At 39.8% G+C, this 15,373-nt stretch overlaps 3 protein-coding genes across 11 annotated transcripts in view; 2 read left to right on the top strand and 1 right to left on the bottom strand.

Moving 5' to 3' along the window:
- The window catches only part of LOC124307494 (paired box protein Pax-6), a 91,787-nt gene extending 85,536 nt beyond the window's left edge, over positions 1 to 6,251 (top strand). For all 3 annotated transcript variants that reach the window (XM_046769193.1, XM_046769194.1, XM_046769192.1), the window contains one exon: positions 2,181 to 6,251. In XM_046769193.1, the coding sequence (XP_046625149.1) occupies positions 2,181 to 2,269 (89 nt within the window). In that variant the 3' untranslated portion in view covers positions 2,270 to 6,251. The remainder of the gene's footprint in view (positions 1 to 2,180) is intronic.
- Positions 6,252 to 7,330: 1,079 nt separating this feature from the next.
- On the bottom strand, positions 7,331 to 13,738 carry LOC124307493 (transmembrane 7 superfamily member 3-like). Of its 2 annotated transcripts, XM_046769190.1 has the most exons (8): positions 13,507 to 13,738; positions 12,094 to 12,441; positions 11,497 to 11,765; positions 11,136 to 11,310; positions 10,827 to 10,994; positions 9,351 to 9,503; positions 8,006 to 8,266; positions 7,331 to 7,891 (listed from the first exon to the last, which is right to left on the bottom strand). In XM_046769190.1, the coding sequence occupies exons 1-8, from the start codon at positions 13,607 to 13,609 to the stop codon at positions 7,608 to 7,610; spliced, it is 1,761 nt and encodes a 586-aa protein (XP_046625146.1). In that variant the 5' UTR covers positions 13,610 to 13,738; the 3' UTR covers positions 7,331 to 7,607. The 2 variants fall into 2 exon arrangements, with proteins under 2 accessions (XP_046625146.1, XP_046625147.1); XM_046769191.1 differs by lacking the exon at positions 12,094 to 12,441.
- A 41-nt stretch (positions 13,739 to 13,779) lies between these two features.
- LOC124307492 (ankyrin repeat and sterile alpha motif domain-containing protein 1B-like) overlaps positions 13,780 to 15,373 on the top strand; it is a 44,388-nt gene continuing 42,794 nt past the window's right edge. For all 6 annotated transcript variants that reach the window (XM_046769188.1, XM_046769186.1, XM_046769184.1 and 3 more), the window contains exon 1: positions 13,780 to 14,042. In XM_046769188.1, the coding sequence (XP_046625144.1) occupies positions 13,939 to 14,042 (104 nt within the window). In that variant the 5' untranslated portion in view covers positions 13,780 to 13,938. The remainder of the gene's footprint in view (positions 14,043 to 15,373) is intronic.

Raw genomic sequence — 15,373 nt, 5'->3', positions numbered from 1 at the left:
GTTTTCATTGGACACACTTTACGCCGTTGTTGCGGAAGTTTTTATTTCGTTCAAATTTATCTTGCATTATTTAATAGGTTTGTTTTAACGAACACATTCGATTTCGAGGATTTCTCCTCACGCAATCTTTCCACCAAGCTTTCTTCTTCATCGACAGGTTCCCATTGCACGTGTAATCTTTTTGTTTACGGTATAACTCTCAAGGTACGTTTTCACCATTGAAATAGAGTTGGTGATATTTGCGATCGATGTATGACACCCGGGAGAGGGAATCTACCGATGCGATTTCGCAAGAAAATTTACGATCAATTTTGTAAATTCGTTTTGTGAAACTTGGCAACTTTTACTTTCAAACGCCAGTTGAAACGGGGGAAAAGTAACGAGATTAACGAATTGCTTTCGATCCAATTCTTACGGTGAATTAAACGTTGATCAAAATTTCGGTAGAGCATTTCAAACATAATATTTCAGTCAAACATGAGCTCTTAATATTGATATTTAGAGATGCCTATATTTTACGCTTTCCATTTTCCATTTAAATAACACTCAAAAATCGAAAAATTTGCCATTGTCTTTCTCGTAAACGGCTTGGCTTACAAACTATCCGAATACAGATTCTTATAGGAAATACCACGCTCTATAAAGAAATACTGAGATAGAATTTTTCTAACTCTAATCGATTTCCGAACTCTAAATATCAGTATAAAGAGCTCATATTTGGCCGAGATATTACATTTAAGATGCTCTACCGAAATTTTGATCCACATTTGAAATTTTTTTTTTTTTTTGTTACACCCTAACGCGCATAGTGTCGGAAATCAACGTTTTATCCACCGTAAGAATCGAATCGAAAGCAATTTGTTAATCTCGTAATTCCCCCCCCCCCCCCCTCCCCCCCCCCCCCCCCTCAATCGGCGATTGAAACCAAAACCCGCAAAGTTGTGAGAAAACCAGCCTATGTAACACGTACGGAACGTAAGTATTCGATTACTGTATTCTACAGGTTATTACTGAAGCAATTGTTCTATACACATAACACGGCAAATGTTACGTATAAATGCAGAGGAAACGGACGAATTAATGGATTGAATAGATATTTATACGGTAAGCTACGAGTATTACATGTATACGTATAGAGAGATCTGTGGTAAGTGCAACCCTTCGCATAGTTTCGGTCGTTCGAGTATCAACGGTTATTACTTATATTACGGTGACAACATCCCCTCGTAATAACATCCCCGTTCGTACACACTAATATATTATATAATATGAAGTCGCAAATACTTGTCGAGCTGGACCATTGCCTCGCAACAATGACACACTAGGGGTATACATATACGACGTGTCCCACTCTCATGTGTTCTTAGTTACGCCTTTACGTAACGCTACGTGCCGGCAGTGATCAATCATTTTTCAACCCTTGTATCGTCTCCGTCAAATGAGAGAGAGAGAGAGAGAGAGAGAGAGACAGAGAGTTATACAGTCACGGAGTGTCACCCAGCCCACACCCTCATTCTACACTTTGTACACGCAGCGTATTAGCCATGCGAAGGGTGCGACTCAAAAAGGGGAAAAGAAAAAGAAAAAAGAAAATTGCACGTCGCCCACGTGTGATAAACTGCCGCACTTGTACGCGCAGCGGTATCTGTGTATGCCGATGAATGTTCACGGAATATAAAAAAACAAGAAATCCGTGGATGGATCGCTTGTCTATACATTATACATATATGTATGCGAAATTTTCGCAAACAGATAGAAACGAGGAAAAGTCGAAACTCGGAGATATTTTGCAGTTCGTTCCAGAGTATGAGAGAAGGTAATTTGAAGTGTGACAGAAATGAAGATTGTACAATTGAATATCGTCGAAACCCTGCATTGTCAACGTTGTATAAAAAATGATGTGTCTATAGTTTGAAGTTTCGTTTGATTAACACAAGTACGATCGCAAAATGTTTTTAACGATGTAGCACGAATATTTCGTTACACAAACTATCAATTGTGCCTAACTTTAACAGGATTCGTTAATTCCACGACTTCGATCCAGCTTGATCGATATGCCAAATATAATTCCGGTGTATAAAAACTCGATATTGTTGTTGCTGTTGTTGTCGTCGTCGTTGCTGTAATACCGCCAACTCTGGATATCGTTGTACCTTGGCTTCGTAATTGTCTAATTCCAGGCGTGATATCGGCGGGAGTCTCGGTACCGGTTCAGATACCCTCGCAGACTCCGGACCTCGCCGGCAACTACTGGCCACGGCTCCAGTGATCACAGCTCTTCGGGTTCCCGGCGACGAGTCTCCTCGTCGGCCAGGAGAGCCCGCCGCCACATCCTCCAGCTGCCCCAGTCCCACGACCGCTGCTCGCAACCCTTGGCCTCGCCGGGCAGCACCCCCAGCACCATCCTCAGCACCACCCTCAGCACTCCCAGCACCCTCAGCATCAGCCAAGTCCGCCGGCGACTACCTCGACGCACACGTCCGACGGTAGCGAGTGAGAAACGGAGCCGCGACTAGGACCTCCGACATTCGCGAGAGGCCCGGGTCAACCTGCAGGGTAAACCAAATAATATTTTAAATACCTACATCTATACTCGACGTTTTTTTTAACGACTCGTAAACGTTACGTTTTACTTCCAGCGATCGACGTGCGCGGTGAAATCGGCAAGTTTTTTTTACAAATATATATATATATATATATATATATATATGTGTGTGTGTGAGTATTTTAGTTCTCATCGCCATTGGCAATGTAAGGAAAGCTAGAATTGGTTTCGGTCGGAAATCACTTTTTCGAACCTCTGGAATCCGAAAAACAAGACTTTTAGAAAAAAGTCCGTCTGTCGGTTGTCCCGAAAAATTCTCGCGATAATCTCGGAAGCGGCTGAATGAAAACATCCGAAACTTACGGAATTTTACAACGAAACGATGGGCATGAAAAATTGCCATACCTCGTTTAATTTGAACTTCCGGTTCTACCGGAAATAAATCTATTTTCAATGCTTTACCGACAAACGTATACTTTATCCTTCTTATTAATTTTCCCAAATAAACGAGTATGTTTTTCCCAGTTTACGTATTTATTTAAAACAAGATTTATAAATTTTTCTTCAGTTAGAAATATTTTTTAAAAACTTTTTCAGTCGGCTGCCGCGTTCTATCAGTTTTGCATTTTTTGATCGTCCGTTTTCGAAGTCATCGCGGAAGTTTGTCGAACAGATCGACGGATTCTTCCCTTTCCATGCCGATAGAAAGTATCGCCAAAAAATTGTTTCTCCGGCTTGTTTTTCTCCGGACACAAACGGTAAGCATTTTTATTTAATAATCGCACAAAAACCACGATGCAGGATCGATTTTGCTACGTTATTTACAGTCAGTTATATACAACGACATATTTTTTTCTTTTTTTGCAACAAACAGACTCGAACAGATAATTTTTGCTGCAGGATACTTCGATAAATCTTCAATGATCTCAGAACGATGGTTTATGGTTATTGCTTTGGATCCCAAAGCAATTTTTGACGTACCATTCTTGCCGGTATATTTTTTTGTAGCCGTCGATCGTTGGTTGTCAATTTAAAAAAAAAATTTTTTTAGTTCGGCTTGTTTTTTTTTTTTAAATGAGACAAAGAGAAATAATATCAGAGGAAAAAAAGAAAAATTGAAAAAAAAAATTGATAAGTAAAGGGAAACGAGAACAGCAAAAAAAACCGTTTGTCTTCAGTTACAGATTGTATAATAATAATATGACATAGCATTTGTTACCTTTGGTTTAGTCGATATATTATAGTGTATATGATTATAATTATATAGTTAACATTGCCATTGTATATATATATATATATATTTAAATAATAGTACCTTATATACCGAATGCCAGTTATTACATATAATATACAGTTCCCAAGATTTACAACCTCTTCGGCTGAATCGAAGGTCGTCTTCACACGAAGAAAAGACAAATACTTAGGGGGAAAGAATAATTTCACCTACAGTAAACTTGTAGTCTATAATCTAGGTAATATTCAGTGTATTTTCTTTCCCATGATGCAATCGAAGAAAAATTGATAACGAATCCAAGGAAATAATAATTTCGATAGATCTTACACGAATACAGTTCTTTGTTGCAATAAAAACAAACCCGAGTCAAATCGATTTTTTCATCTTATGAAATATACATATAATCTTTCAAGGAATGTTGAAACGTATGATTTCTTGGACTTGACAATATTATTATTTTTTCTTCGTTGTGATAATCTAACGCGTGGCTCGATTCGATAAAATTCGATTCACCATTATATATAACGTACGTTTTTACCTATACCTCTGCAACGTCTACCTAAATATGCATAAGTTCGAACGGTCCGAGTCTGAATCTATTAGTACAAATGTCGTTTTTCGTTTTATTAATTTTTAACATCGCTTCGTATCAGTTATACTTTCGCGATTGATTTTCCGGTAGCGATATTCGACTGGATTTTTTTTTATTTTCTCATTCTTGAAATGAATTTCGCCGGTGTTAACGCCTCGTGGATTGCAATTCCCTGGGTATCGTGAGTTTTATTACCCCTCAATTTTTGCGAGCTGAGAGAGAGTCGTGTGATAAATTCGTGTAGGGGACGATCAGCTCTGTGCGAATTTAGGTGACGTTACTTACCTGTCTACCTAACTACCTTACCTTACCCGTAACTACTACCAATCAATAGATAATCAGAAAAGCAGAAACAGTAAATCGTTGTGTTTTATTATAATTATAATTATCGAAATATCATAGAGTGTGTCAAAATCATGCGTGCATAAAACACGTGACAGTACAGCGAAGCAATTGATGATTATTCTAATACCCACAGGAGCTACTTACATTGACATTATTTACGGTCAGTTAATTAACCGATGCAATTTCTTTGAAAACACAATTTTCGCATTATTATTATACTATACGTACAGTAGATGAACGAAGAAGAGGAACAAGAAGAAAAACAAAGACGATGAAAAATAATAAAATAAAAGTAAAGTAAAATAATGTACATTAGTCTTAAATTTATATTTTTGGAGAAAAGAAAACGTAATAATTAACGAATAACAAAGTTAAAGTTCTAATTGGAAACAGACTTTGGCTGCATATTCGTATATAATAAAAAAAGAAACAGATAATTCTATATGCAGCGTCGCTTTCGGTTCGGCATTCTGATACTTCGATCATTCCAGTCGATTATGTCAAATTGTAACACACACAAACACACACACACACACACATCTTGCATAATACTTCCGTGTTAAACAGGGATCCCTTCGACAATCTTGACGCATAGCCGTCCTGAACCAACTTAATGCGTGACACGTGTCAGACACATGAAACCACTTTAACCTGTTGCTAATTACTCGATGTACGAGCGAAATGGTAAGCATGCAGTGCAACCTACGTACATACGCTTGTGATAACGATGCCTAATTGTCCTCTAAATTGTGCTCATTCAGCCTTAGATTAAAACAAACACTGACGCGAGTAATTATCGAGAGTAAAATTCGAATGAAACTGATAAATTGTTACTGTGTAAAATGCGCGCCAATATTTTTCCTTCTCTTTTATCCTGAAAACTTTTCTTCATATGGAGGATTTCCAATTAACAGATTCATATGCCTCGACTATATTCTTCAATTACGGGCTCGCAGATTTATCAAATGTCGCAGTAGTTTACAGTGATTCTGTGAAAATTCTTGGCTGTGTCAACAATAACTTCAATATTTATTTCATTTACGATTCATGAACGTATTAGTGAGAAATATTGACGCAATGTATATGAAATTTTTTTATTAATACTTGAATCAAATCAAGAGTGCGTAATTTGAAGAGTATTATCATCGTTTTTAAGGAGAAGATTGACTGGGACGTTTTGCGTATGATACTGTTCAATGTATAACATGGAAGTGATATGCAAAAATTCACTTACGAACTATAAATAAAGTGTAATAAATAAATTGATAAAAAGCAAAGTGACAAAAAAACAAAAAAAAAAAAAGCAAAAACATACGATTAATAAATAAATTTATTAAACGAGAATGGATAATATATATAAATATACATATTATATATATATATTATTATTGCGGCAGTAATCTATGTAAGTGTTGTGAATATTGAGATAATATTGTTGCTGTGATTACCCATAAGAGAATTGTAATTAGTAGCGAATAGAAACCATTATTAGGTGTCACTGTCTCGATTCAATAAATGTTATTAATTCATTTTAACACCGTTATGATGATATAATCTGTAATCGTTGACGCGAAAAGATGCAGACTATCCACACAGACCTTTCCACGTTCCAAACTCTACGATCCAACTTTACAAGTTTAAAAAATATAAAACCTTGAAGCTTTTGAAACTCATATCAATTGAGAGTTGAAATTTTTTCTCATTCAAATGAAATAAGAAACATCAGGATTCCGATGTGAATTTAATATCTCATTATTTACAGGGTCAATACAGGATTGATGTCCGAATAGATACGGCTGCTGATTTTTCGCAAATTTACAAAAATCATAGACATTGGTTTTCGGCCTGCAGCGTAAATAAACGCCTATGAGAAATGTTTGAAAATCCTGTGCGCAGGGCACCAACTCGAGAAGGCGTACACCGAAGAGTATAAAGGCCCGTGTGCACTTATGAAAAGGTCTTTTCTAATCCCGTTTCATGCCGGCGTGAGCCCCCAAGGATCTTTTCGAGGATAATCACTCGCCGCGGTGGCATCCTCTTTTCCACGAGGCGAAACGTTTTACTAAAACGGGGTTCGCCGGCTCCGGACGACTCGCACGAGGAGATGAGGGGGCTTCCCGCTTTTCACCCCCGGGGGAACCATCCAAGTCATTGTTATAGTCGGCACAATACAAGACGTGTTAACGGCGGCGGTGGGATCATACCGCACGAAACAACTCGCCTGCACTCTGTGTATGTACATGTATAGGCGTAGGAAAAAAGGGTGCGCGATTCACTCACACGGCCGAGTTATATACGTGCTCGAAAACGGAATTTAAAAGGTAAAAAGAAACTAGAGAAGAGAGAGAGAGAGATGGCGAGAGGGGGAAATACGCCCGGGGGCAGGGGGCGAGAAATAGGCTAAACGCAAACACTTTAGCCACAATGAAAGCACTTTTGAGATAACATCTCGTACAGCCCTCTGCGTACCTCTATGGGATCAACGAGTATTATTTATGGTATAGGTGCTTCGGTGCAATGTTGAAGAGTTTTGGCGAGGAGTCGGGATGCAGGATTTCGTTGGATCGGGGAGAAGGATGAGCCGCGTTTCACGATTTAATGAGAAAACTGATTATCGAGTAATTTAACGTGTGTATATTGTATAAAATATAATATAACACAAGTTTCTTTTCGGCTCTTTCGATGGAAAGTGTCTCGATTTGTTGTATTAACTGACATAGTTAGGTATATGTATATATATATATATACGCGAATGTGTGCGCTTACTTGATACTTATATAATAATTATCGCCTTTCGGTAACTCGTCGAGTTACTGATGTTTCGAGCATAATCTGTTTAGCAAAAAAGTAACTCTGGACGATCGGGGTAAGATATATCAAGTCAGGTCATGTCAAGTATGTCTGGGAGACTCTTTGCGCCCTCTGACTGCTTTTAGAATACCGCTGTACCACTTTCTGTCCGGCGAATAGAAGACGTCGTCGTCGTCGTCGTCCCGCAGCGTCACTACGGGGATCCTGGATTCAACTAGCAACGGCGTTCGTTCCGTGACTAGAATCCGGCTTCCCTGCAAGCTGGACATCCCCGGGGGAAACGGTGGCTTTCCGCGATTTTGATAGAGCTGAACGCAAAAACCAGCTATCGCTAATGTTGCCCAGAAAAGCGTCAGGCATATGTCTGGAAACGGTAAATGAAAAACGGCAATAACATTTGAATATTGTTGAGTGATTATTTTTTACACAGTCGAAACTTGACGACGGAAGATAGAACGGTGTCTATATTATTTTTTACCTTTGAATTGATAAGGTGGATGAACGACGGCGAGATTGAAGCCGGGCGAAGTGGCCCGTCTCATGACGTTGATGACGATGTATTTGAGGTTCGAACCCGCGTAGTGATCGATCGAAATAACCACCGCGTACGATCCAAGGATCACACAAGAGACGATGGTCGCGCTCTTCATCACCGTGCTCAGTATCAACGGCACGCACAGGACTATCAGGGTGAAGATCAGCCAGAAGCTCGTATCATTTTCCAGGTAAGGATCTCCGGCTAAAAGTTCAGAAAACTGTCAAGCATTTTGATACATTTTCAAAAAAAAAAAAAAAAACTGGTCATCTTGTCTCTTTGAATAAGGTGCAACTAAATCACTCTGTGCTTGTGATATGTACTTCAAATTTTTACTCGATTGTAATTTGCACCGCCCTGGAGTCGCGGTAGAAAAAAAAAAAAACTATCGGAAGAGTTGCAACCGAGAATTTTCGAATCGCTGTATATCGTGAAGATTTCGGAACGTATCAAAGTGCTGGGAGAAAAAGCGATACCAGGGTACCAGGACACAGCCATTCAAGATCTAGATCAGAGATCAGATCTCGGTTTATCCGTAATGCTGCCGGCGGCAGGTATAGAATATCTCGATGTCACAAGTTGGACTTAAAAAACATATGCAGGGTTCTGCAGCGAAGAGAATGTCAAAAAGGAACGCGAAAGTGTTTTACCAGGTAAAAGCGAAGCGGTAGATCCACCGAATGATCGTTGAAATTATGCTGTTGATTTTAGCAATGAAAAAGTGAGAGAGGAGTGGGAATCGCGTGGTGGTTCTGCAGCAGGGCGTAATAATCAGGGGCAGTTCATATTACACGTGTATAAAGGCATGTAGCCCAAATAGATTCAGCGCTAAATAAACACGGGGACACAATTAGGTAAATGTGAATCTCCCAAGCTGGTTACAATATTCCATGGGACCCCAGGCGGCCTGCGTCCTGCGGGAGAGGGTTTGGCTCCAGCCGAGAAGGGTGATTTTATTTAAGGGGGGTGGCGGAGGGCGAATTGGAAGGCGAGGTTTCCGCATGAGTGAACAACATTGATAGAGAAGGCGCTCTCTCGCTCTCTGCTCACGCATGTACCTATAGGTATATAATGCATGCGTGTGTAAATGTGGCATCGAAGTCCTGCGGGTGTTGAGCAAAAGGGAACGCGTTTTCCTCTCCGTGCATAAACCCGGTGTACCAACTTTAGCGGAAACTTTATTATCTTGTACCCGTGGATTTTTTCGTTATTTTGCTAATGCGTCTAGAAAAATTTATAAAGATGATAGTACACGCAAATTCAACGTATTACGTAATTTGGTACACACCTGGTGAACTGAAGTATGCGATGCTCGACACGATGAATCCCAGAGTCAAGGTGGCCAGCATGATTGGTAAAATCGGTATTGCGTAGAGCCACCAAACTCCGAGCCACGCGAATCCCAATAAGCATCCCACGAATACTGGTATTCCAATATTCCCTAAAACATTAGTTTGATTTGTTGTTCATTTCAGACTTTTAAAATACACAAAATTAAGTCTCTGTAAGTACTTTGAAGGGTTTTGGCAAGTATCTGACTTCGAGAGTTTACTTCGTGTTGATAAATTAATTAGTCAATATCAATCGACGAATTCATTTGGTCCACCGAGATTAATTTTAGCCGTGAAGCTTTTGTGACGAGAACGAAGCTATCGGATACAAAACAAGAAAAAAAACTCGTTCAAATCTACAGCGTCGTTTCAATTCACCAAAAATCTAGAAAAAAAATTGCTTCCGAATCACCGTAACGCGGACAAGTAACGAGTAAAGCGAGAAAAAGAATGAAAGAGAAAAACGAATGGCCAACATTAAAAGTCGCTAAGGGAAAAACTTCTGTGTTACGGAAATCGATTCATGGGCTCGTGAAGAGGTTTTCCGTTTCTTTTACATCGGCCTTCGCCGATACACTAGAGTTTCAAGATTGCAATATTGTCCACTGAAGTGTCCTGAGGGTCGTGCGACCCCTTCACAGCCCCTGTTACAGGCTCCGATCGTTGTACGCCGACAGCTACAGTGGTATCATTTTCTACTTTGTCGAGCACGTACATAAAGCTATGTATACGCTACGTTATACCGCGAGTATGAAAACGAATGGCTTCTCAAAAATTTTATTTCACGCGGTCAGGCGTCGATTTTTGTCTGCTGAAAAAATTAAATTAAAGGTAAAATCCTCAAAAAAACTCTACGTAGTCTTACGGCAGGCGACCTTGATGTGCACTAACGCCCGCATTTGGCTAATCGAATTATACTGAGGAAAATCGAGCGGAGAGTAGAGATATCTGTGGGTTTAAATATGAGGATGAAGTTAGCAATGTTACGGTAAGGGTGCATGTTCAGGAAAAATCGTTACTTCGCAACGTTAGGAATGTCGGAAATTTAGTAAACCGTGATAAATAAAATATACTTATGATTTGCAAAGCTAATTCCTTGAACGTCGTTCTGAAATTATGCATTAATGAATTTTTCTAACTAATTTCAGCCTCGTGTTCCAATCAGTTTTCGTGTTAGACAGAGTGGCTATTATGTAGGATTTCAGCGAAAGAAACTTTAATTTAAAAAGAAATGACTTTTTCCTGTTTGAAATTTTCTTATTTTTGTACAAATGTTTGCGAAATAATTAAACTCAGAGAGAAAAATCAAGGGAGGATAATGCAAAAGCAACGATAATAGTTTGGTTAATAAACTAATGTCCTTCGACATGTCTGAATAATTTGAATGAATTTCGTATATCACGAGAGTATTTCTACAATAGTATATTAATTACCTGCGAGTCGGTAGTTTCCAAAAATGGCTACGATTATATAGCTAACGATTCCTCCCGACAAAAATCCCAGCAAGAACATTTCGGTCTTGAACCATTTGTGTCCGAAAAAGGTGGTGAAGAATCCGAGAAATAGGGTGAGTGCGCATAGGACCTTAGAAAAGGACGAGGCTGCAATGCGAATAATACAGTGACGTTAGCTGCGACTCGTGTTAAAACCGGCGTTGGAAAATAGTAAATAATAAATAATTATCACGTGCGTCTCTGTTGGATGAAAGTATTCATGATATCATGCAGAGCGGTTTGACGTACTTAAAACTTGACACGTGTCTGTCCAGTACAGGGGACTACAAGCGTACGTGAACGCCGGTACGTAAGCAGCAGCAGTGTCGTTGTCGATAATGGCAATTGCCGCGTAGAGTGACCCTGTACCTGGATAAGCACTGTAAGTGCGTCTCATTTTTGACCCACTCGTAGAAGACGGAATCTAGCATATGAGAGTGGCGGTGTAGGGGGTAAATAAAATAAGAGATGGCTTCTAGAGAGAAGCTAGAGAGCGCCTTATCGTTTTTCCTCTGCGTGTCAGACGCGCAGCGGGTAAGAAAATAAAAGTAATAATACGGTAATAAAAAGAGGCACCGATCCGTATGATCAATTCGTTCCGACTTCGTACCTTTCTGCCGTTTTCTCTGATTCCCTCGACGGTCAAGACAGCTCGGACCGCGTCGAAGTATGTAACGCTGCTGAAATCTTGCTCCGGTAAAAACATCATGTACATTTCGTGGAGCACAGCGTTTCTCTCGCAAGGTACCCGCAACCCTTCGAATTTCGGGCTTGCGGCCTGCTGCATGGCCACTTTTACCGACGACTCGCTTATCGTCAGTTTTTGGTAAGGCGCTATTTCCGTTTCAAATTCCATATTGCAGCCTCCAGGCACTGGCGCTGCATCGGAAAAATATTCATTTGCCAAACATCTGTACAATAGGATGCATAAATGTTCTGGATCGGGACTTTTTTAATTACTATTTCATATATCAACAAAAAAAAAAAAAAATTAACAGAAAAGGAGACAATTGGCGTCTTTGAATCAAGTGCAGTATATTTTCGGGAACTCTGTACGATCGCATCCTCGAGTCTTCTTAGTCTTTGACACAATTTTTATTTCTATTTCTTTAGTAAAAAAGAAAGAAATCAACGAATCGGTGTGAGAAAGGAGTAACGAACGTTTCGCGTTACGCAATTCCATAAAATATGACCGTGTCATACTCACCGGCATCGGTATAAGCCACCACTGCTACCATCGCTTCGACATCCACCACGTTCTCGTTTTTGACATAAGTGCTGGCGGTATTTTGACCGCCAATTAGATCAATAACAAGACCGAGATTTGTACCAGAGGTGTATCTTCTCGGTGAGAAATTTTTGTCGTAGGCCAAACTGATATTGTACTGGTAAGTGTGAATTTGAACGACTAAAAACGATACGACGTCTGGAATTTGAACGACTTCGATCGTCTGTACGACTGTTTTTTCCGCGAGAATGATAAGCTCGGTAAATGCCTGTTCATTCCTGTAAAATTTGTCGTAATTCTCCAAAGATATCGTCACCGTTTTCGTATCTGAAAAATTGGTTCAACACTCGTGTCACATGGGTCATTTAATTTTTCTAAACCTCAATTGAACGGCTGTTGCAACTTTTTCTGACCACCAATTGCGGAGTTGTAAACAAGTTTGAAAAAATCGATTTGTCACTGTTATTGCGATATTTTTCAGTCAAACTTTCTTTGTGTGTACCTATAATTTTATTGATAATACTCAGGCTGTAGTTTTTATTTAGAAATGGCCGACAAATATATTTTTCTTATAATTTCAGAACTGTATTTATTTAGCTGTGAATTTTGTATTTATTTGAATTTTCAAGAAAGTGTGGATAAGCCTACAGAACATTTTCCAAAATTGCGGTGTGCTATTTTCGGATTAAAAAAAAATTGAAACAAATACAAAACTGTTACAGAGGGATTAAATGATTAAAAACATATTTTTTCGAAAAATTGTACGTGGCAATTTTGAAGATATACCTACACAGTAGTGTTTATTCTGTTACAGATCCATGGAGTAAATAAATGAGACGAATTAAAAGTCGCGGGAAATATATTTTTCACTGTTTATCTTTTCCATGGATGTGTTTATAGTTCGCAGTTTTGTGTTTTTTTTTTTATCTTTTGACCACTAGAAAATGATCGAAACAATATATTCACGTTATTCAGACATTGTTTTCGCGTCGGTAGGTATAAAAAAATAAAATTATCTCCGAAACAGAACGTGTATAGTGCATTATTATTATTCTCGTTGAAATCACGTCAAGACTACTCGAGTTAAAATTTCCCTGAGTTTTGACTACGAGTAAAATTAATTAATAAAAAAAAAGAAAAAAAGAACAACTAGCGTTTCGAATTGTTTCCCGAAAGCCATTAAAGCCTCGCTCATTTCGTCAGCCAGACTTAAATAATCGAATGAATACCGCGAAGCGTGATTCACAGCTGTTTGAGAGAAAGACGACACGACGACGAGGCGCGATGCGGAGCGTAGAAAAAAAGTGGAGATTGAGTAACATTAGTCCACGTTGAGCGAACAGCACGTCGTGTTTGTCCTCCCGTATATAAAATTGGAGGTTATCTACTTACTGATCGGCTTGGCACTGCTCGGGTCGGCGTTGTTGCTCGTGACCGACGAAGTTGCCGCGATCAGGAAGAGGAGCAAGAGAGCGGCGGCAGAACCGCGGCTCATCGCCTCCGAGAGTCGGTAAAAATCCTCGAGACGAAAGGTAGGGAATAATTGCACGACCTTGCAGCGTGAGAGAGCGCTCGCTTTGACGAAACGTAAACAAGTCAGAGGGGCAGGCGTGCGGCAATCGTAGCTGTCACCTGTCACTTCGTCTCGAAACGCGAACGTCAGATGTTTCCTTAGTTAGCCTCGGCGACGTAAGAGAGCGCCACCGGCGGCAGTCTGTTCCAATATGGCGGTGTTGGATCAATGAAATTTGAGTTAACGTAGTAAAACGGAATAAACGATACACAAGTGCGCGTATACAGTGGGTGATTCAGTGTAAATGGGCCATGGGCAAGGACCAGGAGCTGTTGGAAGCAGCTCGAGGAGGCAATGTCACCGTCGTCGAGAAGATATTGGGACAGCGAGCAAAGAGGAGTGGTCCGCTAGCAAGGTGGGTGTCTCAGTCTCCTATCGCCTAACACTCGTCAACGCTGCTCTCTTCCCGGCATCCCGCACCTACTCGGGATTCTGGCCAATTCATTTTTACTAAGATTTTTCTGCGATATTCGGCCCCCTTCTACCTGATTATCAAGCCCCTCGGCATCCCGAATTGCCCGCTTTCTACAGCCAGACAGAATCCCCTGCCCACTTGTTCGTTCTCTGTCACTGATCCGCTGGAGAAAATACCCGTTTTTTTAAAACCTAATTCCGAATTCGAATTGATGACCTATTGCATCACTTGCGAGGAATTTATCTCTGCGAAAAGTTCTGCTCGACAGCAATAATTTTACTGTACGCAGGTCGTCGTTGGGGTCTCGGGTCACTCTGGAAAATTTAGGAGTTATTGTTCGTCGTTACTGGAAATTAGGAAAATTTATTGAGCAGATTATCGCTGTGCTACTTTATATTCTAGTCATTTTACAGCTTCGATCGATGATGAGGCTACAAGTTCTTGATTTACGATGTTACGAGTTAAATTTTTCTCTCATATACAGTTCATCGTTCGTCTGGTGATATCTTTGTCTATCTTCGTTCGTATCTTATCTGGTAGAACTAAATATTTACCTACCTAGCATTCAACATTCCTCGGTCGTAAACAATTTCTATGCCGTATCCTCCCTGTTAGAGAACTGGGAATATTCAAAGAAATGCAGCGCCAGGTTCAACTTATTGTTTTAATGATTGAATATTTTCATATAGTTTTTTTTAGTGTGCAGTTCCAAGTCCAGAGCACTCGTGATCACATGACGCGTGATTTAATCTATTGCTCCACTTACAATCAGGGATTCCCTGTGGAGTGTCACCGAGCGTTTAAAGTGAGTCATGTTTATCTGTCGCTTGGAAACTTCCTGAACTTATGACTTACAGGTTTGAAAGAGATGGAAGCTTTGTTTTATCAAAGTAAAGAACACACGATGCGATGCTGATTGTGTTAAAAAACTGGTTGTCTTTTGCTATGAATTATAATCCAGCCTAACCCCGCCAGTTTTCAGTGCAAACTTGCTATGCAGCATCTATTCTTGTAGAGCGAGATAACCGGGTCTAATTTTATAACCGTGTGCCTAATTTCACCCCAGATAATGTCTCTGAGACCTTTTTAGTGCCTCGTAACAACAGCTTTAATTACATCGACGTTTTTATGATTCTAAAACGATGGTCGCTGTAATATGTCATTTTCGTTATTTCATACAAGGTATTTCTCGTTCTACGAGTTTCATTCTAGCAGTTCGTTAGCTCATTTTTAGCAGTCGCCTCTCTTCTTTTCTTTACCGGATAAAGATA

Source organism: Neodiprion virginianus, chromosome 6, assembly GCF_021901495.1.
Source record: "Neodiprion virginianus isolate iyNeoVirg1 chromosome 6, iyNeoVirg1.1, whole genome shotgun sequence".
In the NCBI taxonomy this organism is placed as follows: domain Eukaryota; kingdom Metazoa; phylum Arthropoda; class Insecta; order Hymenoptera; family Diprionidae; genus Neodiprion; species Neodiprion virginianus.
Note: the sequence above shows the minus strand (reverse complement) of the source record. Positions and strands in the feature narration are given on the sequence as shown.

What these genes read in the sequence shown, in the direction of transcription:
- LOC124307493 (XM_046769190.1), bottom strand. Translation starts at nt 13,609, where the DNA reads ATGAGCCGCGGTTCTGCCGCCGCTCTCTTGCTCCTCTTCCTGATCGCG. An exon ending in AGACACGTGTCAAGTTTTAA is followed by an intron (nt 10,995 to 11,135) that starts GTACGTCAAACC and finishes TTCGCATTGCAG; the next exon opens with CCTCGTCCTTTTCTAAGGTC. An exon ending in CGCATACTTCAGTTCACCAG is followed by an intron (nt 8,267 to 9,350) that starts GTGTGTACCAAA and finishes CTGAACTTTTAG; the next exon opens with CCGGAGATCCTTACCTGGAA.